This window comes from Gadus macrocephalus, chromosome 8 (genome assembly GCF_031168955.1).
Source record: "Gadus macrocephalus chromosome 8, ASM3116895v1".
NCBI classification, from domain to species: Eukaryota; Metazoa; Chordata; class Actinopteri; order Gadiformes; family Gadidae; genus Gadus; species Gadus macrocephalus.
Window position 1 is genome coordinate 16,029,475 of NC_082389.1, and position 26,236 is coordinate 16,055,710.

The window sequence follows — 26,236 nt, forward strand, 5'->3', positions numbered from 1 at the left end:
AGAAATGCTATGGCCCAAAAATAAATATAGAATCGAAAAAAGATCAGCCACAAAACAGTCCGGTCTGAACATATTTTATATAAATAATAATTAAAAAATATTTATTCAAATAAGAAAACAAAAAACGGAAATCAGAAACTAGAGCCCCGATAAGTCTGTGGTGGACGTGGAGGTCTGCAAGTCCATCAGCAGAACTCTTCACCTCAGCTTCCCACAGCATGCACCTTCCATCATCCTCATACATTGAAATATAGAATTCAGATTTTTTTATTATTATCAATAACAATTCTCTCTTCCCCCCCCCCCCCCCCCCCCACTGCAGTTAAAAAAAACGGCAGTTACAACAGCAGTTTTTCTCCCCCACGGAACAGACAACAAATCCAAAAGGTAGTCTTAAAGACAGAGGGGAACTACTGAAGAAGCAGGGGGAGTCGTAGCCATGTTCATATTGTCCAATGCCATCCCAGTGGAGAGTGGATGGAGGGAGAGATGGAGAGGGGAGTATCATTCAAGGGGGTGGAGGCCAAAAACAACCAAAACTAAAAGAAAAGGAAATGCAACAATTCTCAAAATAATCCTCTCCCACTGGGGCCCCCCCATGCTAATAAACGAATGCACTCATGGCATCGTAAGACGCTTAGGACAAAAGCGTCCGCCCAATGGCATATATATATATATTTATATATCCAACCCTTTTCACACCTAGCGGCTCAAGTCTTTAGAGACAGGCAAAGAAGAAAAAATAACATCACTTGACACTTGGTCCTCTTCTCCTCCTCGCCCATCGACCCCAGCCCAGCCCGGTCAGTGGCGTGGGATTCAGGCCAGCGGTTCAGGGAATACGGGGCTAGACCATCAGCAGGTTCTCCCCCGTTACACCCACAGGGGCTCCAGACACCAGAGGGAGGAGAGGGGGAGGGAGAGCGTGACCTGAGTGGAGCAGAGAGAGAGAGAGAGAGAGAGAGAGAGAGAGGAGGCACAGTGAGTGTCTAGCGTAATATGGTTGGTCTAATTACATCTAGCTGGAATCAGGAATTTTTTTTTTGAAGATAACGTTAGGCTGCAATAAAGAGTGAACAGGGTCTATTTAAGCATAGGGAATTCATGCCGACCAGACAATGGGGATTCATGTGGATGAAACAGCCTGAGAGCAATGGAAGCGAGAGCAAAAGAGGAGAAGAAAGTGAGGGGTTGGAGAGATAACAGGGGCCGACAAGGGATCAAGAGCACACCACAGCCCACTCCTGTCTTGCTATGGGTGAGTCATCTCTGGAACAAATGAATACAGAGCAGCCTTCCAGTCTGCACCACACCCAGGGCTCATCACACACATTGAGGCGTGGGACGGGGCATGTTTATGTGCACATGCGTAATGTCATAAGAAAAAAGCTAAAACATTGAGCCCACGACAGTGCACGCTCGGGTTGCGTTGTATGCATGCACGCACTACAACGCATCTCGTACGTCCGTTGTGTTCACTCCGGCCCCCCTCAAGGCCCAGGCAGGGTGAGTCAGAGCTCTGCCGACATCAACGTCACAGACACGCCTCCTCATTCTCCCTCTGCATCCATCTCCGCTCGACCTTCCCTCCCTCGCTCATCTCTGAGCCACACTTCAACCCTCCTGACGTCTGCCCGGCCTGCTGCCTCGTGCTAACCACACGCTTGGCTGGTGGTTCACCTCGTCCGCTCACTTTCCCGCCCAAAAGACCCTCTCCGTTTTCTCCCATTCACACATGCCCCCCTTCGACCATGGCTCTCGCTTTTCCTCTGGCTGTTCATGTCTATCCCGGCATTTCAAATGAGTCCTTTTCAAGAATGAAAGGAAACAATTATAGGCGTTGAAAGCCGATGTTTAAGGTGAGATATTACACGTGCGAGTGTGATTAGCCGTTGCAAGCCGTTTTGAAAATCACAAGTGGGCGTGTCCACCTAGATGTGTGCTGGATAGATCAGTCTACCAGCCTACCCAATGGACTGTAGCAAACGTTGCTCATCCGTCCGTCATCCATCTAGGCGGACACGCCCACCTGTGATGAGGCAGATCTTCAAAGCGGCTTGCGACGGCTAATCACACTCACACCTGGTGGTACAGTATAATACGTCTCCTATAAATAACACACCCCCACCCACCAGGTGGGCTGCAGGGCGGGGGGGTGAGGTCATTGCTGTTTGCAGGTGGAGAGCTTGCGGATCTTGCCGGCCGCGGACAGCCCCTTGCGCGACGGGTTGGACGAGGAGGAGGCGCGGCGCTCCACTTTGGGCTTGCTGCTGAGGGCTCCCCCGCCGTCCGTCCCGTTCACGCACACCGGCTTGGCCACGGCCCGGCCGTAGTGGGCGGGGCTCAGGTCCTCGTCCTCCTCGGCTACTTGTCCTGGAGGGAGGGAAGGAGGGAGGGAGGGGGGTTAGTGCCCAGAAGAGGACCATGGAATCGGTCCTGGCAGATCTGAGCAGAAACTAATGGAATACACAAGAAAACGAGGACAAAAACACAATGCCACAAAAATAACTCTTAAACAAACCGGTATTTAGTGACTCACTAAGGTGACTCACTGAAGTGCTCACGTAAACTCACCGCATTGATGCAAAACATCAATGCGGTGAGTTCTAGCTGAATCGATTATGAATCAACATTACAAGGCCGATCCTCGTTCAAGAGTCCAACTCTTAGGTGGAGACCTTTGTTCTTATCCTGTATGAATTTGGGCCCTATGATAATTGGGCTTTCTTAGTGCCCAGAGGTGCACCTCAACAGGCCTCGGATGTTGACCAGCACGGAAGACCACACTGTGTCTTCCGTGTTACGATTGAAAAGTAAACAGCGCGTCAGAGGATATTGTGCGCAGTCAACAGACGCCGGGAGAGAGTGCATAACATCAGTCAGGGCCTGGCGTTGAACAGGACCTGGAGGAACCATTGATACTCCCACACAGGGAGCCGAGCCACTGGGTTTATTTTTACCACCAAGTGTCATTCAGATTCTACGGCTTCAGTGGAAATGCAGGGGGCTTTTATGTAGGGCATTCTTCCAGATCGCTCCAGAGACTGCACTAGTTATTATTGTTCACTGTTGCCAAGCAACAGACAGCACTAAGGATCATAATTCCAAAAATGTTTAAGCAGCGTTGCAAAACCTTTCTTCCAGGAATTTGGATTCGGTTCGGTGTTGTTTTGAAGCCTGACTCAGACGTCAGAACGGGATTTCAGATTATTTTTTTCACTGAACCCAGTGAACTTCAACATACTTCCGTGCCAACAGGAAAGAGCGTGCCCACACCTCAGATTGTCAGGTCGGGGCTGAAGGAGATCAGACATTATACAACAGTTAGGTCAGACTGAGAGATTAGATTGGACAGGACGCATGCCATGATTTGGGAGCTACGGGACTTTTAACCATACATGTATTACTTCGCTTTACACGTGTTTCTAATAAACATTAATTACATTTTAATTAATGTCGTTTTTTGCCGCTAGGGGTCGCTCAATCAAAACAACAATAAAAGACCTAGTTTGATGACGTCAAGAGTAGCATTGGATCATGGGAGTTGTTGTCTTCATCACCATCAGTGAAGATCTGACGGGACTCAAGCTGAAGTCCTGATCACAGACAGAGCTGATGAACTAAAGTTATATTCATGCTACGTTTAGTCACGTTATGTCATGCCATTTCACTGTATATAATACAGCTTGACATGACTTAACAAAGACTGTACATAATAAAGAAGATGACTTTCCATTAATGGACAATTTGGGAAACTATCGAGACCTTTTACACACCAAAAAGCTCCCACAAAACTAATACAGTTGTACTCTTTGAGATTTAGACTGCTTCATCAACCCGTTTTGATTCTGGCATCCCTCATACGGATTCCTGAACTGATACCATTTACTCCATCAATGAATTCAGCCAGCCCACTTCTCTGCAGGGAAAAGCAAACCTTCCTTCATGTTCTGACTCGAGTGGGACCGGAGTACAGGGGCTTTTCACAGACTGTTCGTCGTCAGTGAGTTGGTGAAAGAGTGGTGCAATGTGGTGCATGCAGCTACACAAAGAAATATCATTTTACCAATTGAAACAAAATGGTCAATGTATCAGCAACCCTATACTTTGCGGATCATGCTCTTGGACGGATAAGAAAATATACTAATAATAACCGCCCAAGTAAAGTATTTTTGTGGGGAACGCTGCATACCCTTAGTGGCTGGCATGAGCCACTTGTTAAAGTAGCGCGTTGTATTAAGCTAGATCGCTATTTAACAATTATTTGCAAAAGGCAACGTGAATAGTGGGGAATAGCCACTAAGCTATTCCCCACTATTCACGGAGCCTGAGGAGGAGGTATCTAAGGAGGTTCACGTCTAGCATATACTAATGGAATATACCCATCAATTAGGTCTCTACTAGATTATGTACGACAACATCCAGCAGGGCCCTGAAAGGACTCAACACATACCTCGGCCAGGCGTCCCTGGGTTGGACATCAAAGGTACTATAAATACCTTTCCTCAGTCTCATTTCAGTAACAGTGGTAAAATGGCATGGAATACCATGTTGAAGATCACGCAAGAAAAATGTAAGATTTCGGGTTTGCTTCAAATAAACATCCAAATCATCGCAGTTTGTCGATTTATTGTTGTTGACTCTCAGGGTGGAGTTGCATCGGTATCAGAGGATGGCGGGGCGGGGCGGGGGACGTGGGCGGAGGGCCCCGGGGCCCTACCTGGCACGGTGAAGTCCTGAGTGTAGATGAACTCGTCGTCGGCGTCGTACAGCTCGTCGTCGTCCTCCTGCGCGTAGCCGTGCAGGTCCTCCAGGTAGGGCACCACCGTCATGCTGCGCCACGGGTCCCGGCTCTCCGCGTTGGCCGGGAAGGGCACGGGGGGCTCGGACGGGGGGTGTTTCTTCCGCACCCAGCTGGAAGGGGAGAAGGGTTTTCACACAGACATCGTTCAGGTACTGGGGCCGGTCTCACCAGCTTTATGCTAGTGTAAACGTAGCCCAGTTATAGTGTTGGGTTCTACTAGGTGGGGTTATGCGTCGCACATCCCAACGATGGGAGCTTCCCAAAGGAGACGAGAATAGGATCTGCCACAAGAAAGGATTCTTATTACGGAGCAAAGAAAAAGGCGGGCTCTGTGACCAGTTTTAATGCACTTTTTGGCACAGAGGTCTACAGCACCAAAAGGCAGGCATTATCTGGAGATAGCTAGACGGACGATTAGTGTGTTCAGGAAGCCATTTCATCTGGGATATCGGTGCTGAGAAACTCGTTCCATTTGTCTGCTCTCTGAGGCTATGGTTTTCTTGAGGTGTGGTGATTTTACTAAATTATTTGATAGTCCTCTGCATTGCAGCAAAACAAATAATGCCTTTAAGCGAAGAATCAGAAAAGAAGAGTTATCTCAACAACTTAAAATCATATACAACCCAGTACGATCCTGGTCCCAATCTTGACAACTAATTAACAAGATTCAGTCAACCATGCAAAGGTTTGTTGAGTTGTCTCATCTTCTGCTGAATTTGAGTCAAATTAGTTGTAAAGTCTCACAGCCTATTTTGTCCTGGAATCTTTATAGTTCCTGTTCTCACTTGTTTCCATAACCTGTATTTCGACGCCTCGCTACACTGGCCGGGGTAAAGATTAAATCTTCAGAAAATGTCTGCCAGAAAATGAGCGGGCAAAATGCGACGGTTACGGAAGCATTCAAATTATAGTTGTCTCGGTTACCGGTGTAAGAATAATAAGGATAATCATTATAATATTATTGAATTTGTCAATTAAAAAAGTGTTGCCATTAAAAGTAGTGGCAGAAGTCAGGGAGACAATCTTGATGCTAGAATTTATTGTTTAAGAGCACAGTAAGGTTATATTTCTTTGCTCTATGGGTTCTGTGGCTTGGGCCAGTTGTGCAGGTCCATGGATGTGTGGGCTGCACTCTCGTTTTTCCCCCATCTTTGGTGATCAGTCATCCACATAAGCTCCTCTGTTTTCTGAGGAGGTTCGGTGAATAGCGCTTATACTATAGCGCAATTTCCTCGAAACCTTGCACAACGTTCTAACCACTTCATTTGTAAGCTACCGTCATCCTTCAGAAACCTTGAGGCTACATTGAAGCACTGTTGTAACAGAGTCGGTCTGATGAGAGGATCTGAAAGCCACTGACGTCCACACAGCCATCCCACATGATATTTTAGTTAAAAAGTAGAAGCGTTTTATAAATGAAAAAGGAAATAACCAGTTAATACGAATGCGATTCAGACAGGGAATGATACACACTATGAATTTCCTTTTAAGTAATTCTTAAAGATTATTGAAAGTGTACAATGTATGTATGTATGTATGTATGTATGTATGTATGTATGTATGTATGTATGTATGTATGTATGTATGTATGTATGTATGTATGTATGTATGTATGTATGTATGTATGTATGTATGTATGTATGATCCCAACGGCCACATACAGCACAAGCATGCAAATACTCTTAGACCTGAATGAACCGGTGTTACTCTTGAGGGTGTTCTCAGAAGAACATGAGGTGATAACTTCCAGACCGTTTCAATACTAAACCAAATGTGTATTTATAATAAAAGACTTACTTGTGCTGCCTTATGTGCTGTATGGAAAACCTCTTGACAGGCTCATACTCCAGCATTCCTGAAAAACAAAAACAGACCTCAATCAAATCCTGTTTTACTCTGTGTGTCTCTGTGCACTTGTGAATCAGGGTCTGTCTGCATGCGTACGTGAAAATGGCAAAGGTCCAACAAGAGTGGGACTATGAATACACTCAATGACTAAACGCATGCTGTGAGCTTCGTCCGTTAAACACTTATTACGATGACTGGCAATCTAGAAGCATCCAGCAGGTGTGATTAAGACCCACCAGCGCCACGGCAACTTGGCTCTCATCCATGCATCACCCAGATCCCATCGCTATTGACACATGACTGGGCTGAGAGGGGTGTTACAGCGAGAGGGTGGTCATCTGTTCAGGGAGGCCGACTGAGAGCCCCGCTAGGCAGAGTGTGGGCACGGTGCGTCGGACTCACAGTCCGTGATCAGAGTGCTGAAGGACACCTTTTGTGAGCACCAAGCTTATTTTAGACCGCATAATTATGGGCCGACAATCTCTCAGGTGCTGCGTCATCACACACACAGACGTCACAAACACTCGCACACAAAACACATGACTGGGGGGCGCGGGGCAGCTCATATGGATTTACAACATTTTATATATGCTTTATGTACCACGGCTTAATGTAACGTGTTTGAATAGTGAAAGATGATTAGGCTATTTGAAATGTAGATGGAAGGACAAGGGTGAAATGACAATCTAAAAAATGTCTGTTCTGGGAAATGAAGGCAAAGCAGGATCGTTCCAACAGTCTTGTTACAAAATATTCTTTTGATTTATAATTATCGTTAAAAATCCAGACAAATGTCTGATCGAAGGTCTTGGTAAAAGGTCTGGGATGGCTTCATCACACTGCCGACCGTGTATCGGCCCCAGGCAGACCTCCCTCTCTTTTCCCACCCTTTGCGTGGAAAGGCACTGCACCATTCCACCTGTGAGCAGCAGCAGCAGCAACAGCAGCAGCAGCAGCAGCAGCAGCAGCAGCAGCCCTGCCTCCACTGTGAGGTGTTTAGTATTCTATCGCTGGCCCCAGATCAACAGAGACTACGTCAGCAGATGGAGGGAGCTCTACAGTCAGTGGGAGGTCTCTGATGGAGTGAGTCAGAGGGGCCCGTTAAGGTTGCAGTACCACCTACTGGTGGTGTACAGGCAAAGCCGTTTTTTTTCTCTGACTGCATGAAAAGTACTGCAGTTTCGGGACATCACCTGTCATAACAATGAGAGAGGGGCCCTCGCACTGAAAGTACCTGACAAGCATACCGAGAGAATCGCTCTGCAGCAGCCATTTTTTTTTTAGGTATGTGGTCGTAAACAAGCCAGCAGTGTAAGCTGAAAATAGAGAGCCTTTTGAATTGAAGATCCCGGGCCAACTCGGCGGGACGAGAGTTGGAGAGAGAGGGGTCGAGAGACAGAGACGGAGCGACGAGCTGACGCAGACCACAAACTCACCATTCAGCAGGTCTGACAGGAGAGGGCCGCACTCCTCGGGAACGCTGTAGTCTCCTTTCCCAATGTTCTCAAATAGCTTATAGATGTTGTCCCCCTCGAAGGGATACAGACTTGTCGTAATGTTGTATCTGCACGGGGTCAGGGGAAGGGATCATCAGAATCACTGCTCGAGTCAAGGAGGACATACAAGAGATCTTGTCCCTGCCCACACCATGACCTGTGTTAATGATATATAATGGTTGAAGCTAGGTGCACATTGGGAGGACCATTCCTCACAGAACATCAAGATAAGGGGATCAATCTGCACCATCTATAGACTGACAGAAATTCAGATTTGGTCTCTCAGATATTTTTGCTTCCTTTTGAGGAGGCAGAGTGGAGAGAAACCAAACAACATGACAGTTCCTTCCACCACATAGCTTTAACAAGGACCAGGGCCCTGGAGGTCTGACCAACTTACAGTGTTACTCCTGCGGACCAGATGTCTACTTTGAACCCTGAAAACGTGTCCAGGCCATTAGCTATCTCTGGGGGCTGGAAGGCCGGGGAGCCCTGGCTGGTGCGACATGTATCATCCTCCGCAAATGGATGGAGCGCCTGCATCGGGGAGAGACAGTGGGTAGAGATAGAGCGGTAACGAGACCGGGTTGGGGCAGGCAACCGACAAGCAACATCAGTATTCGACTGGCAGAGCAGCAGTCCTGGAGAAAAGGTCTTGACCCCGAATTGCGATCAAGGGAGTGGGGGGGAATTGAAATCAACATAAAGGATCCTAGCTCTTACTCTACATAACTGCTAGGACACAGAATTAACATGCTAGGGTAAGGGGTCTTAGTCCCAATTGGAGAATTCCTGCCATGTCTCAATGAAAACAGAGAAGGCAACAACAGGGGCAGGCGGCCTCGTTGTTCCCGTTCATGCGAGCGCCGTGTTCAGTGTGACCCACCTCTGCTACCCCCAGGTCGGAGATCTTGAGCGCTCCGTCTGTGGTCAGCAATAGGTTGCCTGGTTTAATGTCTTTGTGAACTATTCCCTGGCTGTGCAAATATTCAAGGCCGTCTAAGAGTTGGCAAAAGTACCTAGTAGGGAAAAGCAAAGAAATAGAAAAAGGGTAAACATGTGCAGTGTTCCGATATCCCTACTTCCATGAGTACACTTAAACAAAGTACACTATCCGTACTCACTAAGTGCGCTAATTTTCAGATGTCAGTGTTTTTCCAAATCGAATACTCTGTTGTGCACTAACGGATATTACGATCACGACTGCCGCCGCGGCTCCTCCCCCGCAATAAACATCCCGCTTTGAACGGTGAACTCTTTACGCCTAGCAGCTATAAAAACTACAAAATGACTATTAATGCAGGCTATATTGAAAATGCGCCGACTATGGCTCAGCCTGGCTCCGCCTTCTTCCGTTACATAGCTAAGATGGCTGCCGTTGAGTACGAAAAGTGTATATCGCCACACACACACTTCGCGATTTGACCATTTTGAGTACACCATCTGGGTCCTTTCAGTACACTTATTTTCACCCGATCTGAATCGGAACGCCCTACGTACTCAAACTTAGGCTAGTAAGTACGGATATTGGAACACGGCATTGGTATGATGGGAACTCAAATGAGCAGTAGCATCACAAAACAAATACCTATACATGATTAATGAACAACAAATTGCATTCTTCACAGAAAACATTAGTTTATAGGTTACCACTAGTGAACAGGCTAACAAGAAGTCCCCTGAAAGCGTGTGGAGAGTTATTCTGAGGGGCCTGGCGGTGAGGAATCTAAACTTAGGCCTGGAGTAGAGGCAACAAAAAGGTTTACACTCATAATAGCAGACAGGGGAGGGAGTCCGTTAGAGAGAAAGGGAGATAGAGGCCCAAAGAAAGACACTTACCCGTGAGCTTGAAATACTGGAAACCTTTTCTCTGGGACGCTATCCAGCATTTCCTGCATCCCACATACGCAATACTCCATCACCATATACGTAAGTCCAGAGTCAAGGGATATTGCTAACACCTTTTAATGATGTGGGTAATCCATAATGAAAACAAGCACGCAGGCAGAAAATAGCCACCCCAAAGGAAAAGGAAAATGGCTAAGTAGTGTGTATTCATTTCATATTCATTTTCGAATCAGACAGATACAAATTCAGCATACCTATAATATATATACACACACACAAAAATGTTATTTTATATATTGATGATTGTATAGTCATACTTCAAACAAACAACCCAATGCAGTAATTAAAATCAGAACAGACTCGCACACAAAAGGATATATTTTCTGTTTCTCTTCATTGTACAGCACATCCACCAACTGAATCACATTTTTGTGCAGGAGTCTTCTTAGCAGCTGAATCTCCCTGTGAATGAAAATAACACAGGAAACTACGAGGTTAGATAATATGCTTAAAACCCCTCAGGCAGTTTGAGGTATTGACAAATTTAAACCGTGATCACAAGTTAACAAAAAATATGAACATCTAGGTCATCCTAGAACATCCAGATTATTTCCCATCATTGGAGATATTGGCCAACATAATACATTGTGAAGCACTTTTTAAAATACTCTTAAATCCACAGATATTTCTAATTTGCGCATACTAATTAAATATTGTCAAGTGTGTTCAAAACTTTCTCACTCTCATCTTTATAAATATGTTAAGGCATATTACCTAATAGTAAACAAATTATTTATTTTATAGCTATTTATTAAAGCTTCAGAGGAAATGCTGAAATGAAAATGGGCTGTGAAGTCGTTTTTTCGTTGTGACAGTTATTGATGAAAAACCAAATGCAATAATGCAGACATCCTGATTGCATTTTTCTCAAGACTTCCCATTGCAATACATTTCATGAGACCAAATTACTTTGGACAATTGCAAGTACCTTAGCCTTTTTTTGTTTCACTAATCACTGCTAAGCTATGACCTATAGTTGTACAGCCTAAATACAATATAATATACAAATATAATGAAAGGAACCTCATCACTTGACATTTGGATGATCACTTAATTTTGAAAGTACCAACTTCCACCTTACAGGAAAGTAGTGGCCACCATCTCCTATGTTGTTAGAAATGGGAGGGGGTAAGGGGATGTGAAAGGTGGGGGGGGTATTCTATTTGTTACAATCTGCCACCTCACCACTAGGTGCCACTAAATCCTTCCCACTGCACCTTTAACTAAGAACTTAAGGCAGTCAGATGTACTAAACAAAATGCTGGAGGAAGAGCTTAACGTCACCTGCAGAGCTGCGACTTAAAAGGAAACCAATTGCATTGGATCACTAGTAAACAGCTCAGACAATTTTAAGATCACCAGAGTGGCCCCATTCTGCCTGAAAGTATCTGCACTCACTGGCCTCTCGCACGATGGCTGTTGTAGGGTTTTATCTCTTATCAGGCGGTCTCAGTAATTTCACTTTGTTTCTCTGCACTGATATAAACACCCCCCCCACACACACACAAACTAAGAAATGGTGAATCCATCTTCAACTACTATGAAGAAAACACACAGCAATGCTCTGAAACTTGAAAAAAAACAAAAAAAAAACACTGCTTTTAAAGAACAAACAGAAGAAACTAGAAGGCAGAGAGTCAGCATTTACTGTAGAGAGCATTGCGCTTGCTGCAGTCCTTCTGCAGTCTCCTGGTTCAAATGACCCCGTTTGCCTTCAGTTTATAAGTACCCCGCTGGAAGGATTTCCCCACTCAGCAAAATGGAAACAACTCCTGCACCAATACTGAAACAACTGCTCCCTGATCCAAAGGCACCTAAAGGCAAGGTCTTGCAGACAATTTGCCAGTTCAGAGTTCTGGCCTAGCTTGTTATTGCCGGATATGCCGCTTGCATTCCAGAGTAGCTATCGCATAACTCGCCCGCTGTTGTTGAAGATCGTAATAAGAGTCTGAGCAAGTCAAATTCAGAGGCATCGAATGTACGAGATGTTGGGGATGGTCCGTTGGCCATCCCGGCCTTGGCAGGGATGGCCAACGGATGACTTCCGAACCGTCTCAGATGTAGGACAAGATAGTCAATAGAAACATAAGCTGCTTAACCAGAAAAGTAAAATATGTGTAATGGATAACCATGGTATTTAGTCAAAGTACATCTAATTGATTTATCATATTTGAATGAAAGGAACCCAAGAAATACACACTTCACCACGACCCATGTAGTGCTGGGAGTTGTTTCTAGTGGTTGAGCAACTGCAGCCTAAAAAACACATCACAGATCTCTATTCTCTCGGCGTGAACTCATTTGACAGTTGCTAGAGCTTCTTCTTTATTTAGCACAGGCCCGCAGCGAAAACCTGAAGAATATTTAACAAACGATGTGTGATTAATACATCGTTAATCTAATAAAAACTGGGGACACCGTTGAGTCAATTAGATAGATGCACATCAGCTCGATTATTATCACGTAATTGTATTGCAATATAAATCTACAATACAATAGTGAAGAACACGGCAGGGTATGCTGTAGCTACTGAACAATTGGTCCATGGCAGGAGAGCAACCACTTTATACTGCCAAAACACTAAATGGTATTTGCAAACTCAAAAAAAAGTAATACTTGGCATAGTATTTGGTGGAGTATTGAGATAAAAAAAATACTTGGGTGTGGCTTATGGGGCTATTTTTTTATTTTCCCTGATTTCCCTTTTTGGCCGTGTTTGGTTTTAGCCTGACAATGTGAATCAATCAAAAACATGTTCCAGATCCTGTACCCTTCAGTATCTTGAGTGGTTGTGACCTGACCTGCATTAGTAAATCAATACTTTCCCACAGTAGCAACAAGTTAACAAAACACTGAAAAAAAGAGAGGAAGAGTTCAGAAAATGGAGAAACACAGAACTACCTACTTTTTCACATTGGCTTCTCCGTTCGGAATCCTCCGCAGTTTCTTCTTCTTCAGTATCTTGACAGCCCTGCGACACAGTGTCTCTGAGTCCAGCATCTCCTTTACTTTCCCATACGACCCCTCCCCCAGCAAGTCCCCCATCAAATACTTCCCAATCAGCTTGGCCCTCTTCCTGCGTGGTTGGTAGATCACCTCTGTGGAGTCAATGCGGTGGATGAAAGTGTCCATCCCCATCAGTTCATGATCATTGAGGTGGTAGTCCAGATGGTGCAGCTCTCCAGCACTCATGATGAATAGGCCAATAGGTTGTATTTTGTACCTATTGAGCTGCAAAGTATGTAACAACACCACTAGAAACGCGCAGGAAATAATGCAGGCCAGTCCTAACAGTTGCCTCCAGGTTCTGGTTCGTCCTTTACAGACTATTCAGATTGTTGTGAACTTGAGTCACCTGGTTACCTTTCATCTCTGAGGGGGCTATGTTTTGTTTCAAAGGCTAGCATGCAAGATCGTTTTTTAAATACTGGGTACAGCGTGTGTAATGGCAAGGCCCGAGTATTAAGGGAGGATGCAGGGTTCAATCCTATTTGTAAACGATTGAGTAACATTAACTCATGGGGGAGTTCTGAGTTGGTCAGCTACAAAACTGTAGACCAAATTTAGTATTAGTGTTTCTTGGAGAAAATAATTCTGACTGCTGTGGTTATTTCACGGTATTCATACAGAAACAATATAAGTGAGCAAAATAGGGAGCAATGTCATTCGATAATTGCTCTTTTTGAGTCCACGGTCCTCTCCACTTGCAACTAACGCGACAACATGTTCGGCATGGGCAGCAAGTACAGCTCCAAAGCCATACAACACAACATTTCGGGATGTGTTTCAATGCACCCCCGCTCTCTCCGGAACACGGGTGTCAAAATATCGAGTTGAGCCTCATAGGTTTAATCACCAAACAGATGCAGCAAATCCAGTCAACCGTGTGATATAAGCGGCCAGTCTCAGGTTACCCTTTCTTCCTGGTGCCTAGAAAAACAATGACAAGATTTTAGCACATCATTTATAGATATATGTTGCTACAAAATAGCAATGCAAGATAGTGTTGGCGTTTCAATTTCTGGATCTGTTCATGCAACTGATCATCTTTCACTTTGCATTGATAAATACTTCGTAAACAAAAAGCAGAAGGTTAGGTGGCCTCGTATGGCTAAGCTGCTTCCACGGTTGGGAAATCTATTTTGTGTATACCGGTCCAAGCGGTTAGCTTGTTAGCTTACGGTTTGCTTGAATGAAATGGCAACATTGCTACCTTTCGATGAACTTTAGACATATATAGCAACGCATCGTACTAAATCGAAACAATGATCCCAATAGCAGTTTAAACGACTATATAAAAATCATGAAAATGATAACGAAACGTCGTCATACAATTCGAGGGGTGTTACGCTAGCAATGCAACTTTGGTGGCTGACGGCTCAGCAGCTAACTCGGCGTCGGAGGCAGGCGGTGCAGCAGACCACCGGTCGGGAGTTTGGAAAGACGTCAAAGCTGTCATTCGGGTTACCGGAGAGCAATATCAGACTCTGGCGTTATAGATCAATTGGATTTAGCCAGCCTAACCAAGCTGCACAAGTCAACCTAACGCATTGAGCAGCTGCAAGCTGCTCGAATTTCAATGCGAGTTGCTAGCAAGCTATGTGGCTAGTTGACATGCTAACCAGAGTCATAGGAAAACATCTCACCTTAATCCATAGAAATCTCGTCCCGGTTGCCAATTGTTTCTTACGCATTTGGCTTGTTTACGTATTTGATGTGGCAGGTTCTCTCATTGCACAATGAGATACGACTAAGGTTTTTTTTGTCTCTTCATGTTACTCTTGCTATTCAAGTTGTCGCCATCTTGTTTACCTCCCCTAAACTCACACTGACAGCCTCCCGAGCCTCACGTTAATGCGTCAAATCAGCGCATCCTACTCCTGGAATGTTTCGTATATGGGAGAAATGTTGGTAATATTGAGAAGATTGACTAGGAAGTTTCCTAGACCTTATTTTATGCTCTGGCAAATAATTTAGTGGCCATAAGCATGTCGGTGAAACGTTGGAAAGGTCATTACACTATTTTGAAAAATAAGCAAAAAGATGTCCTGAAAACATACTTGAAATTAAGAGGTAAACTTTCTGTGAAATTAGACAATTGCTTAACCATAAATAAAAAATCGGTATCAGACCAACAGCAACAATTTTATTTAATTCAATTTCGGTTCGACATAATACTGTGTTATCCAGCGGCAGAGGGACTTGTGTTCCGAGTTATATTTAAACAGTGTAGCCCGGCTGATGGCGACGGTCGTATTTCAAAGATAAGTTACCTTATTACCCCGGCTGTCAAACTTGAAAAACAAATCGCCCCACAGAAAATGGCACATTTAAATATTCTTAAATGCTCGAATTCCAATCCGAGAAAGAAAACCGTGGCTTTGAGATCACTGGTAGCATACTTGAAGAATTGAGGGGTTTAGCAGAGGTTTTTATCTGAGGCACCTTGCAGTTAATTCAGATGAAATATGAATAACCTGAAAGTCTTGCTCAATGATGCCTACAGGTAGACTGCGTATAGTGGGAATCAAACCCAGTAGCCTGCATTTCAGTTGTGTCTATTTATCTATAACCAAGATTGGCATTACATGCATGCATGCTAAATCTATTAACATTTTCACATTGTAGGCCATAGAATCATCAGCAACACATTTATTTTGAGTGAGTTTTATTACATTGTTCTATTGGAGCATTTAATGAAGAATAGAGGTGAAATGATCAACATGTGGTGATATTGAAGCAACAAAACACGAAAGGAGATTTAAAAATAAAAAGGAGGGGCATCACATGAAATGGCTTGTGTCAATTATTTTGAAAGTACAAATAGGTTCATCATTTTGCAACAACAAGAGACTGTTCTCAGTTTTACAGTTCCACCACAAAATGGGAGATAAACAAAATCATGTCCAGGGCAATGTTTTAGTACTGCAAACTTAAAATGGATAAAATCGTAACTGTATTAAAGAGAACTCGGACACACACACACACACACACACACACACACACACACACACACACACACACACACACACACACACACACACACACACACACACACACACACACACACACACACACACACACACACACACACACCTCAGTAGTAGGGTCTACGAGGATTGTTCTGTGGAGAGAAGATAAATACATTAGTATAAAGTAAAACAAACACAAGCACTTTGTTAAAATCAATCTCAATGCAACTATCCAATATGAAAAAGCTTAAGGTTTATTTTTATTGAGTCAATAAAATAAACAGAGAATTGTAGTTACCAGTGGATTGGGTCTGAAACGATAGGCAAGCATCATCCTCTTTCTAAAGGCATCATATTCATCATCATTTCCCCTGAGCTCGGCCGGCCGGTCCACTCCAAATCCTGCTCCATCCACAGCCGTTTGTCCCCTAGAAGCAATTTTTTGTAAAGTTTGTATATTATCTGACTTATCATAAAATGTATTACAGATGGAGTCACAGGCCACATTTGAAGAGCTTTGAACCCACCTATGAACGGGTTGCCTAATGCCCTGTCCATCAGAACCTAATCCATCCCCTTCCTGCCATCCCATCTTCATCAACATTCGGAAACCAAGATTCTCCACGGTCAGCTTGAACTCCTTGTACTCCGAGTAATCTGGATCTCGGCCCTCCTGCAATTAATGGAGAATGATGATGTGTACTACAATTTATTCATAATAACATTTTATTTGGGCAGGGGAGGTATACTGGGCCATAAACCATAAGAAACGTTCACATATCACATATTTCTATGATGTTTGTAGTTGGCGTGGGATGTGTTCTCAGACATTTCTGTATCAGATAAGCTAGAAATTTGGTAGATGTACCCAACATGGCTTCCACCCCTTGAATGAACATTTTTGATTTAACTTAACGCCCATACTAGCGCCAAAAATAGGGGTAATAAAAATACAAAGTGTGAAAGTTAGAGAGAAACTTGCCTTGAGCGCCTTGAAAGTCTCCATGAATTTCTCCAACTCCTCGGGTGGCAGGAAGTCACCGATAAAGTGTTTCCCTTTCCCCATGTCTGTCAGAGACTCGGCCCATTCTGGGAAAAATGTAAAAATAATGATCAAACCCTTGTCAACCGCCTTGCGTTATCTTGGTAACTTGGAGGGCTCTGAATGAACAAAGATGGTGTCAGTTGAAGGGCCGTCTTACCCCTCGTTTTCTCCATCTCCATCTGGCGGAGGCGATGTTCCCAGGTACCTTCCTGCTGGTCCACCTCCTCATCGCTGTCATACTCGTGCTGATGGTCTCTCAGAGCCTTTTCCCACATTATCTGCATCTCTGCCATTGCACGCTTGTGCTTCATTATCATTTCATACATTTCTTGCATCTGTGAACGAAGTACAAGAACACATCATACAGAGAGACGGTGGACATGGTGAGGACACGAAGGAGATCTGGGATTAAAAATCTCATTAAAAGTGCCCTGAATGTTCAGATCTTTTTATCGCCCTCGAAGTACGATTCTGTCATACCTCTTGCTGTTCTTTGAGCTGCTTCCTCTGGTCCTCAGACAGTTCTGTCACTCCTACCAGCCCTAAAGGCTTCCCCTTCTTATATCCAAGCCCCTTTAGGTCTTGCACTGGAACATAAACAAAACACATTGAAATCATATTTTCACATGAAAAGTAAATAATCAAATCGGTAAGGATTATGGCTATATCCGGTAGTTAATTGTTGTTTTGCATTACAAGTTAATAACCAGAATATTTGGGAAGAGTTTTTGTAGTGTAGAGTGTAGTTATAGATGTATATAAAATAGATATTCCTGTACCAGAGAGTGAGGGCGTGTTAGCATCTGGAACGTCGACCTCCTGTTTGATGGCGCTGAGAGGAATTGGTAACTCCACTTTGTCATCTTCAGACCCCCAACGACTCTTCCGCTTTCGTTTGACAGGTGGGGGCGAGGCCTCCGTTTTGGGGGTTAGCAGCGGGGACCCCATTTGGTTGGGGACATAGGGGTAGGGCACTGGTGGTGGCGGCGGGGGGACCGCTGACAGAGGAGGGGCCGCCGGTCGCTGGACTACCAACTCCGGCACCTCTGCTGTCGCCGGAGAACTCCGGTCCACCTTGGACTGACGAAACTGCTCCACTCTCTCCTTGTAGAAGTGATGGGCTGGGCTTTGGTGGTCATATAAGAAACTGCAAGTGGACGCGCAACAGATTATAAATATAACGCACGCAAGAAATCACACAAAAACGTTTTGAAATGTGGAAACAGACTCACCTGAATGCAGGGTTGTCTCGGTTGTGCTCCGCAGCAATGGCTTCCACCTCGGGGCCACCCTCTGCCACATACTTTGCCAGCTTCACAGCCACCTGCTGGGTCTCCTCGTCCACTGGGGGGGAGACTTTAAGCAGCCTATCAGTACTGGGGCTCAACTCACACTCTACAACTGTACTGTGCTCAACTGGCCCTCACACACCACCAGTCTACAGCCAGTAGGGGATAAGAAGAGGAGGGAGGAGCAGGGGAACACGGGTGGTGAATGGGGAACTGCACAGAGCAAACGCTTTACTGCTGTGGTGTAACATATGGAATGCCCAGGGATGATCTTCTAATGCATTACATGGATACCATTACATCTAATAATGATGATGATGTGTGATGGTGTATGATTTCAGCTGAGAATCTTCTTAAACCTTTCAAAATGCAAAGTGTGTAAATTGATGCTATATACCACAACGTGAGTGCACACACGTACACAAAAGAGCAAAATTCCACTTACCAGTATGCGATTTCATAATGGGTTTTGGCAAGTTCTTTCTGTATTCTGCAACTCTCTTTCTGTAGTAAAGATAGTCTCTGCTGTTCGTATCATATAAAAACCTTAAAGACAAAAAATGACCACAAATTTGTTATGACCATTGGGTCTAAAATAATCACTGATTTGAATGATTTGAATGATTGGCAGGGAAAAATATTCCAGTAAAACCATTGGTTGGTCAGTGTATATTTTGCACTCTGGCATGTAAAAGTCGAAAATACTAAAAGGGGATTTTGGTCCCATGACGTTAAAATATGTGAGAAAAACGGTCAGACTTACGAAAAAACGGGATTGTCTCTGTAATCCTCCTTGGCTTTTCTCTCTAGCTCGGCACCTCCTTCTGCCACAAAAGAAGCCATCTTGTCGAGAATGAGCCTGGTGTCTGGGTCCTCTGGGGGAGAGACTTTAAGCAGGCTATGAGTATCAGTATTTGCATGTGCATGTCAAAATGGCGTTCACAGGGTGAACTGTCCCTCTCCAAGCTGGGTTGGTTGTAATGAGTAATCCCTGCCTTGAATTACCTTTCATCTCCAGGAAGTTTGAGTCTTCCACCTCTTCTTCATCCTCGTCGCCATCTGGTGAACAGAATACACTAGGCCTCTGGCTGAGAACAGGGTTCTTCTTGGACTGGGAGTAGTTTTTGAATTGGTTGAGCATGCTAGTGATGCCAAGGCCGGGGCGTTTGCCAATGAGAATGCTTTTCTTCTGCTGTGAATTTGGTGATTCAGCTGGATCAGAAGCACCTTTGGTTTCACCATTGTTGGAACCTTAAAAAAAACATAATTAACTGTGGGAATAGCACACTATCCATACACAAAATATGTTCTTGCTTTGGCTATTTCTACCAATATCAAGGTATTGTTGCATGTTGTAGGTCAAAGTGTATGGCACTAACCAGATGAGCTTGGTTTGTCCTTATGCAACTTCATAAACTGCTGTAAAAAGCTTCCATCATTTACAAACTTGTTTGAGTTGGGCCCTTGAAAGCTAGGAAAACTGAAAGAATCAGAAGGGATTAAACATGATCTAGATAATGCACTCATAATAAATAGGTTATTATCATAAATGCAATTGTATGTTCGCTGTACTAAGGGAACAGTGAATCATAATGGATAAGTACTGGTAGGATAGTAAAACCAAAATTGCGTACCTTTGAGGCAATGGCTTGCTCGGAGTTTGCACATTCTTCTTTGCCTGTTCTGCCATTTTGGCTTCAATCTCCCTCTTCTTCTGAGCTATAAGCTCCTCTTGTCGTATGATGTTCAAACTCATTTTGTTTTTCTGTGTTTTTATAGGCCTGTTCTTCCAGCCTCCACCACGTCCTGTCAAAAGAAAATCATTATGAATACAATATAACTTACGTTTTAAGACTTCTACCCCTGCTCTGGTCCATCCACACAACTATAATACACATCGAGTCGTGTAGCCAAGATATTTGTCTGCACTGAGGAGACACGAAACGTTAAAAATCTGAAACTATATAATAAAAGTGAATAACCCCCGTGTTTATGATATGCACATACTACGTGTTCTAAAAACGAGCACATTAGGTCGCGGAGGAGTACGAGTTTAGCCAGTCAGCTAACATCGTAGCATTCAGCGTAAACTCCTAACTGATCCACACATTTCAGCCCCATCACCTACCGGCTTCGCTAGACTCCATGGTCTTAGCAGCAAGGACGTGAAACCACCAATTTAATCAATCTTCCTGAGGGCAACACCAATGTAGCTATCTGCTATCTGCCTTTCCATCCCAAGAGTACGACAGTGCAGCTAACTTCCGGTTCCGCTAAACCCGTCCTCCTCACGGAGTGTGTTGTTGTCCCTCACTGCTACCCGTCTCACCCCCACATACACACGCAGAGTGTCAGAAATGGCAGAAGCTCCAACACGGCCCTGCCGGTTTTTTTGCCACCGGTGTACATTAGAGATCAGTCCGCGTCTACCGGTAAGGTCCTCAGGGACAGTCGGTCTGTTGAACAAATGTTAAATAAGAATAGCTGTGACCCGTGATGTGTGATCTGTAGAGAGGTGTGTGGAGGCAGCTAGCCTTAGGAACACCGACACGTCGCTGTTCTAACGCTAGCCCCGCTGGTTAGCCAATATCGACAATAATGGTGTTCCCCATTTGACCGCTTATTTAACGGACGTTGTTTGAGTTGTATTAGTCCTGTCGAATGAGTGCATTTGATATGTGGAATGATACGATCTACAGCAGATTTACGCCAGTCACACTCTGATGCTCTGGTTGAATTCAGCAGGCTGTCCCATTACCATGGCAGCTTATTCATAGCTGGGATCTTTAGGTAGAAGGATAAATCGTACTGCTATTTTATATTTCATGCAGCAGAGTATCAGCTTTTCATAAAGCACCGTTATAGCGTATTATGTATGGTTAACGTCGCGTGATTTAATGTGTAGGGTCCACAAGAGCCTTCCTGCTTCAACCATTTACGGGAACCTTCTTGAATTTGACAGTGCCGGATCCTTTTATGCTTGCCCTGTATGCCAATGTAGGGTAATGTAGGGTCAAGGGGGTCAAATTTATTATAAGTTCTTCACGTCGTCATTCACCATTGAACCACATACTGTGATTTTCTAACATAACTCAACCAGATTCTTTCAGAATACCTTCATGTGACTGCCCTTAAAATTGATCATAGTATTAACATGAAGTTTGGTTGAGAATAGATGCCAAGCCCAGTCAAACAAAGCCTAATGGTATCAATTATTTGTTTGTAATATTTCTGTATTTTTGTCGTAGGACTACACCTGTCCACGTTGTGATTCTGGTTTTATTGAGGAACTTCTAGAGGATAGAAGGTAACGGTTAAACTATCCTTGTGTCACATACATTTAACAGTGTATCAAATCCAACAAAGAAAATTAAGCAAGTTCTTATTTTTTGTCGATGTGTAATGGTTTGCAGAAGCTTTGATTTCCACTTGCTACACCTTGCCTCCATACAGCGTTGAAAATGGGTCCACATCCACCACTTCTACCAGCGATCCAAACAGACCAACGTTGGAGGTCGGTGTAACCCCAAACTGTAACCCACCAAACCCTTTCCAATGTTTGTTTCCCAACGTTGAGTTTAATATAATCCCTTCTGTCCCTCTATTCCATCAGAACATGGACCACCACCACCAGCACCTATTCACATTTCCCCCAGGCTATGGTCAGTTTGCCCTGGGAATATTTGATGATAACTTTGATCTTCGAGCAGGCCTGCCTACAGAGGACAACAGGGAAACCGAGCACTGGAGGGAAAGGGAGATGGCTTCACGACAACGGTATAGTGCCCGACAACCACGGGGTCGTCACGTGCCCCGACGGCAGGGGACGCGCCATGAAGGAGTGCCTACTCTAGAGGGGTGAGAGACGCCGGTGTTGATGTTGCCTCTGGATTCCTTCCTCCCGGACGGCCGCAAGCATTCACCCCTCGGCTCCGGCTCACATTAAGAATAAAGGACATTGCAATAGACCCTTTTCACAGAGGCATCATCATAGGGCAAAGACAGGTGTCGCTGAAGGCACAAATTATGGGGCTGCACTTTATTCAGCGCGGCCTGGGAAGTAGAATCAAACTAGTGAAAATATATCACACATTAACTAATGCCCTTGTGCCCTGGTATTAGCAAGTAGCAGGCTCATATTAAGCTTGACCTCCGAGGACACCTCTGTGAAAAGCGTTTACTCCTTTGCTGAAGTATGTAACCTTGACATTCACTTGGTGTGGTTTAAAAGTCAAGGGGGATTTATTTATTTTCGGTTTCCCTCATTGGTTAGAAATGTAAAGACTTATGCTTGTAAGCCAGATAAAAAAAAAAAAAAAAGCATTATGGTCATGAGGAAGAATGTGAGGGCAGTGGGTCCTGAGGCAGGCCCTGTCTTTCCACTGCCATGTGTGTGGGTTTCCAATGCCCCAATGTTTGATGATTCCAGGCAGGTGCTCAGGAAGCTCGCGGGGGTTCAGGTCCTCCGGGAGGGGTCGCTGTTCACAGGCCAAGGCTGCTTCCTGAGGGTGCAGCCAAGGCAACACTTTGTTCATTGAATTTGTATTTTTTTTGCGATTAACCATCAACCTTTGTTGGAAGGCATAGGGGTCAGGAAAGAAGCTCACAGCAATGTTGAGACAGACACTGACTGTTTTGGAAATAAGATGAACAAAATAGACCAAAAGAGAAATCGTTGAGTGAAAAAATACAGACACGATACATTCACTCTTAATTGGTATACATGGTTCTTTCACTAATCGGAGCTCCTTACTTTCAGTTTGGTCCCTGATGCTTGTTACTCGATGGCAGAGAAGGCTATCTTTATCATCGTTATCAAAGAAAAAAACTATTTAAGATGTAGAAACCTATGGGATGGGTCAATGCATTTCCCCAGGAGCCTGCCATCCCAAGTGACTTCCATGGCAGTGCTTTTGACAGATATTCGTATATTATGATTGACATTGTGTCTTGGGGCACATTGATCTCTGCTGTCCTCTCGGTGCTTCATCGTCTGCCATCACGCAGTGTTTATGCCCCATACCACCATACCACGGCTGGTGTTAGTCACTCACACTTATTGTTACTGCAGTGACACAATCGTTGGATTCTTGGAGGCGGTGTGTGGGCAGCTGTGTGGTGGTATGTGCAGGGGAGGGTGGGGGGGGGGGGGCTGTACACGGGCGCTTATGTTGTAGCTTGGCCTTGACCTGTTTACGGCAAGATGGGAAACGTCCTCTCTGATTACAGTCATCCAGGAATTCATGTAGAGTTGTATGTTGATCTTATGCTTTTTTAAGCATAGGAACCAATTATTTCTTTGGGTAATTTTGTATGATAATAAAAAGTACCCCCCCTTCTATCTTCCCCCAAGTCAGCCTTCTACTTGTCATAGGGTTAAGCCTGTAAATAAATGAATAACGATAATTATATATCTTGCATGATTTCCCTTCAGAGTGATTGTAGATGTAAACTGTAATAGAATGGAATATTCTATTACCAAGCCAAAGTAAATGTAGATGTAGTTGATGTGAAGCCGGCTTCCTAACGATTGATATATTCTTTCATGCAGAATTATTCAGCAGCTAGTAAACGGAATCATTGCACCCACGGCAATGACAAACATTGGAGTGGGACCATGGTATGTAAGAACCACTAAGCTTCCAGCTATGTATTTCATGTCACTTCTCATTCCAAAACGGTGCACGTGCCAGTGTTACGACCCCTTGATGTTGACTAAATGATGCACTGGTCGATCACCAGATGTTCCACATTTCGCTGACCTCTCAGTTTCTTGTTCTTTCGTAGGGGAATGCTGCATTCCAATCCAATGGACTACGCCTGGGGTGCTAACGGGCTTGATGCTATTATTACACAGGTACGTCGGGGGAAGGAAAGAGTGTCCTTTACACCTCAGTGAAGAACTGCACAGTGGTGTACAGGCCTTTTAGTGTCCCTCAGTGCAAATTGCTGCGGAGAAGCTTTATCTTGCACAATATGGCCCTTTATCTTTAACCTCACAGCAAATGGGTGATTGTGACGTTGATAGTTATTAGATTGACCCTTTTGTGCCCTTGTAGTTATTGAACCAGTTTGAAAACACTGGTCCCCCTCCCGCTGATGGAGAGAGGATCAAGAGTTTACCCACCGTCAGGGTTACGGCGGAGCATGTGGGTGAGTCCTCTTGATTCAGACACACTCATGCCAGCTCTTTCAAACGACTAGCATGTTTCTTGAGCAGGGAGGTTGAACTCGGCTTCAAACCCATGTTGTGACCCATTGAGATGGCACTCGGCACCTATAATGTCTACACATTCTTTGAATAACAGATGACATACAATTTGCATGATTGTGGTATTTGCTAAAAAAATGACCTTTCATTCCAAAGAATTATCAACCAGACAAAGATTCCACCCTTAGCAATACCATAACAGCATAGTGCATACTTATTTCTGTATGCTTATTTATTTCAATTTTTCCAGGTGCGGGTTTAGAATGTCCAGTATGCAAAGAAGACTACAGTGTCGGGGAGAACGTTAGGCAGCTTCCATGCAATCATTTATTCCATAATGACTGTATAATACCATGGCTAGAACAGGTACCGGTCTACAGAACTACATGACAAAATCCTACCACTAATGTGAACTATTTGGTATTCAGATACCCTTTATATTTTAAACAGATGAATTCACCTTTCTGATATATTCCCCGCGCGTCCGTTTCTCTCCCTCTAGCACGACACGTGTCCTGTATGCAGAAAGAGTCTCAGTGGACAAAACACGGCCACAGACCCCCCAGGGTTATCAGGGATGAACTTCTCCCCTTCCTCGTCATCCTCCTCCTCCTCCAGCTCGCCCAACAACGAGAACGCCAGCAGCCACTCGTAGGACCTCGCACCACTCTACCTCCAAGTCGCATCCCTCACCACCCACCCCAGACGGTGCTATGGACGCAGGAACCACCACTCTTCTCGGCTGAGGTTCCTCAGACAGTTGGTTGTCGCTCCGTGATGGTTTGAGCTGAGGGGGGCGGGGCTGAAAGGACGGCCATAACCCCGTTTGGACTTTTCTTTCATGACTGCATCCATCTTTTTTTTTACTTTCCCTCTGAGAAGTTTACTGAGATTGGTCGTTGAAGCAGTGTCCGTGCCATGTGCACTTCCTGCTACTGTTGCTAAAGAGTTTGGGGAAGAGGTGGGGCTGGGACTCTGGGGAGGCAGATCCACCTACACCATCACCTACTGTGAATGAAGATGATGATGATGATGACGATGACGATGATTTTGGAGGTTTGCTGGAACATTGATGGGACATTCTATAATTAATAAAATGTTGCTATTCTGTTAATGCATTTTGAAGATGTGTAAATACATTTTCCTTTTTTAGATCGTAAATGGTCCAGAATTGTATCCTACCAAATCTCATGTGAAACAATAATGGAGTGAGTTGACTGTATTTAATTTATTTGCACCTTTTTTCTAATTTTGAACAACATTTTAATGCATTTCAAAGACAGTGGCTATTAACTGAACAAAACTAGTTCCGCTAGGATTTTTTAAAAATGTTTTTTTCACATTATTTTATTCAGTAGGAATATTGTTTTAGAGTACCTTGACCGGGTAAATAACCCAAAGCCTCTTCACAACAACAGGATCTCCAGTAAGCAGTCTTAAGGGAGCAAAGGGCCAGACAGGAACAGGCCATGTGTGTATCCCATACCGTGTATTTTATTTGATACAACATCCAATGGCAACTCAAAAACAATTTCAACTTGTTTTGTAAATGAACAATAAAAAAGTACAAACAATATTTATGAGATTGACTGATGGCAATGCATGCCTACATATTTAGTTATTGCATGGTTAAGAGGGTGAAAAGCACAAGCTACGATGGAGG

General features: G+C 44.3%; 3 protein-coding genes across 4 annotated transcripts; 1 reads left to right on the forward strand and 2 right to left on the reverse strand.

Moving 5' to 3' along the window:
- Nucleotides 1–58: 58 nt before the first annotated feature.
- On the reverse strand, nt 59–14,941 carry stk11 (serine/threonine kinase 11). Of its 2 annotated transcripts, none has more exons than XM_060059458.1 (11): nt 14,703–14,941; nt 12,962–13,986; nt 10,375–10,458; nt 9,988–10,077; nt 9,035–9,167; nt 8,549–8,685; nt 8,089–8,216; nt 6,602–6,659; nt 4,721–4,914; nt 2,133–2,373; nt 59–930 (listed from the first exon to the last, which is right to left on the reverse strand). In XM_060059458.1, exons 2-10 carry the CDS (start codon nt 13,246–13,248, stop codon nt 2,162–2,164), a joined length of 1,323 nt encoding a protein of 440 aa, XP_059915441.1. In that variant the 5' UTR covers nt 13,249–13,986; nt 14,703–14,941; the 3' UTR covers nt 59–930; nt 2,133–2,161. The 2 variants fall into 2 exon arrangements, with proteins under 2 accessions (XP_059915441.1, XP_059915443.1); XM_060059460.1 differs by lacking the exon at nt 14,703–14,941 and adding an exon at nt 14,389–14,611.
- Nucleotides 14,942–15,707: 766 nt separating this feature from the next.
- Nucleotides 15,708–20,631, reverse strand: sugp1 (SURP and G patch domain containing 1). The gene is made up of 14 exons (XM_060059457.1): nt 20,491–20,631; nt 19,997–20,168; nt 19,742–19,842; nt 19,368–19,613; nt 19,126–19,249; nt 18,808–18,908; nt 18,306–18,429; nt 17,853–18,220; nt 17,554–17,660; nt 17,231–17,408; nt 17,011–17,117; nt 16,556–16,701; nt 16,327–16,456; nt 15,708–16,180 (listed from the first exon to the last, which is right to left on the reverse strand). The coding sequence occupies exons 1-14, from the start codon at nt 20,507–20,509 to the stop codon at nt 16,154–16,156; spliced, it is 1,950 nt and encodes a 649-aa protein (XP_059915440.1). The 5' UTR covers nt 20,510–20,631; the 3' UTR covers nt 15,708–16,153.
- Nucleotides 20,632–20,663: 32 nt separating this feature from the next.
- Nucleotides 20,664–26,149, forward strand: LOC132463365 (E3 ubiquitin-protein ligase RNF126-like). The gene is made up of 9 exons (XM_060059461.1): nt 20,664–20,794; nt 21,611–21,669; nt 21,816–21,876; nt 21,976–22,220; nt 23,914–23,982; nt 24,150–24,219; nt 24,422–24,515; nt 24,824–24,939; nt 25,076–26,149. The coding sequence occupies exons 1-9, from the start codon at nt 20,720–20,722 to the stop codon at nt 25,226–25,228; spliced, it is 942 nt and encodes a 313-aa protein (XP_059915444.1). The 5' UTR covers nt 20,664–20,719; the 3' UTR covers nt 25,229–26,149.
- The last annotated feature ends 87 nt before the right edge of the window (nt 26,150–26,236 follow it).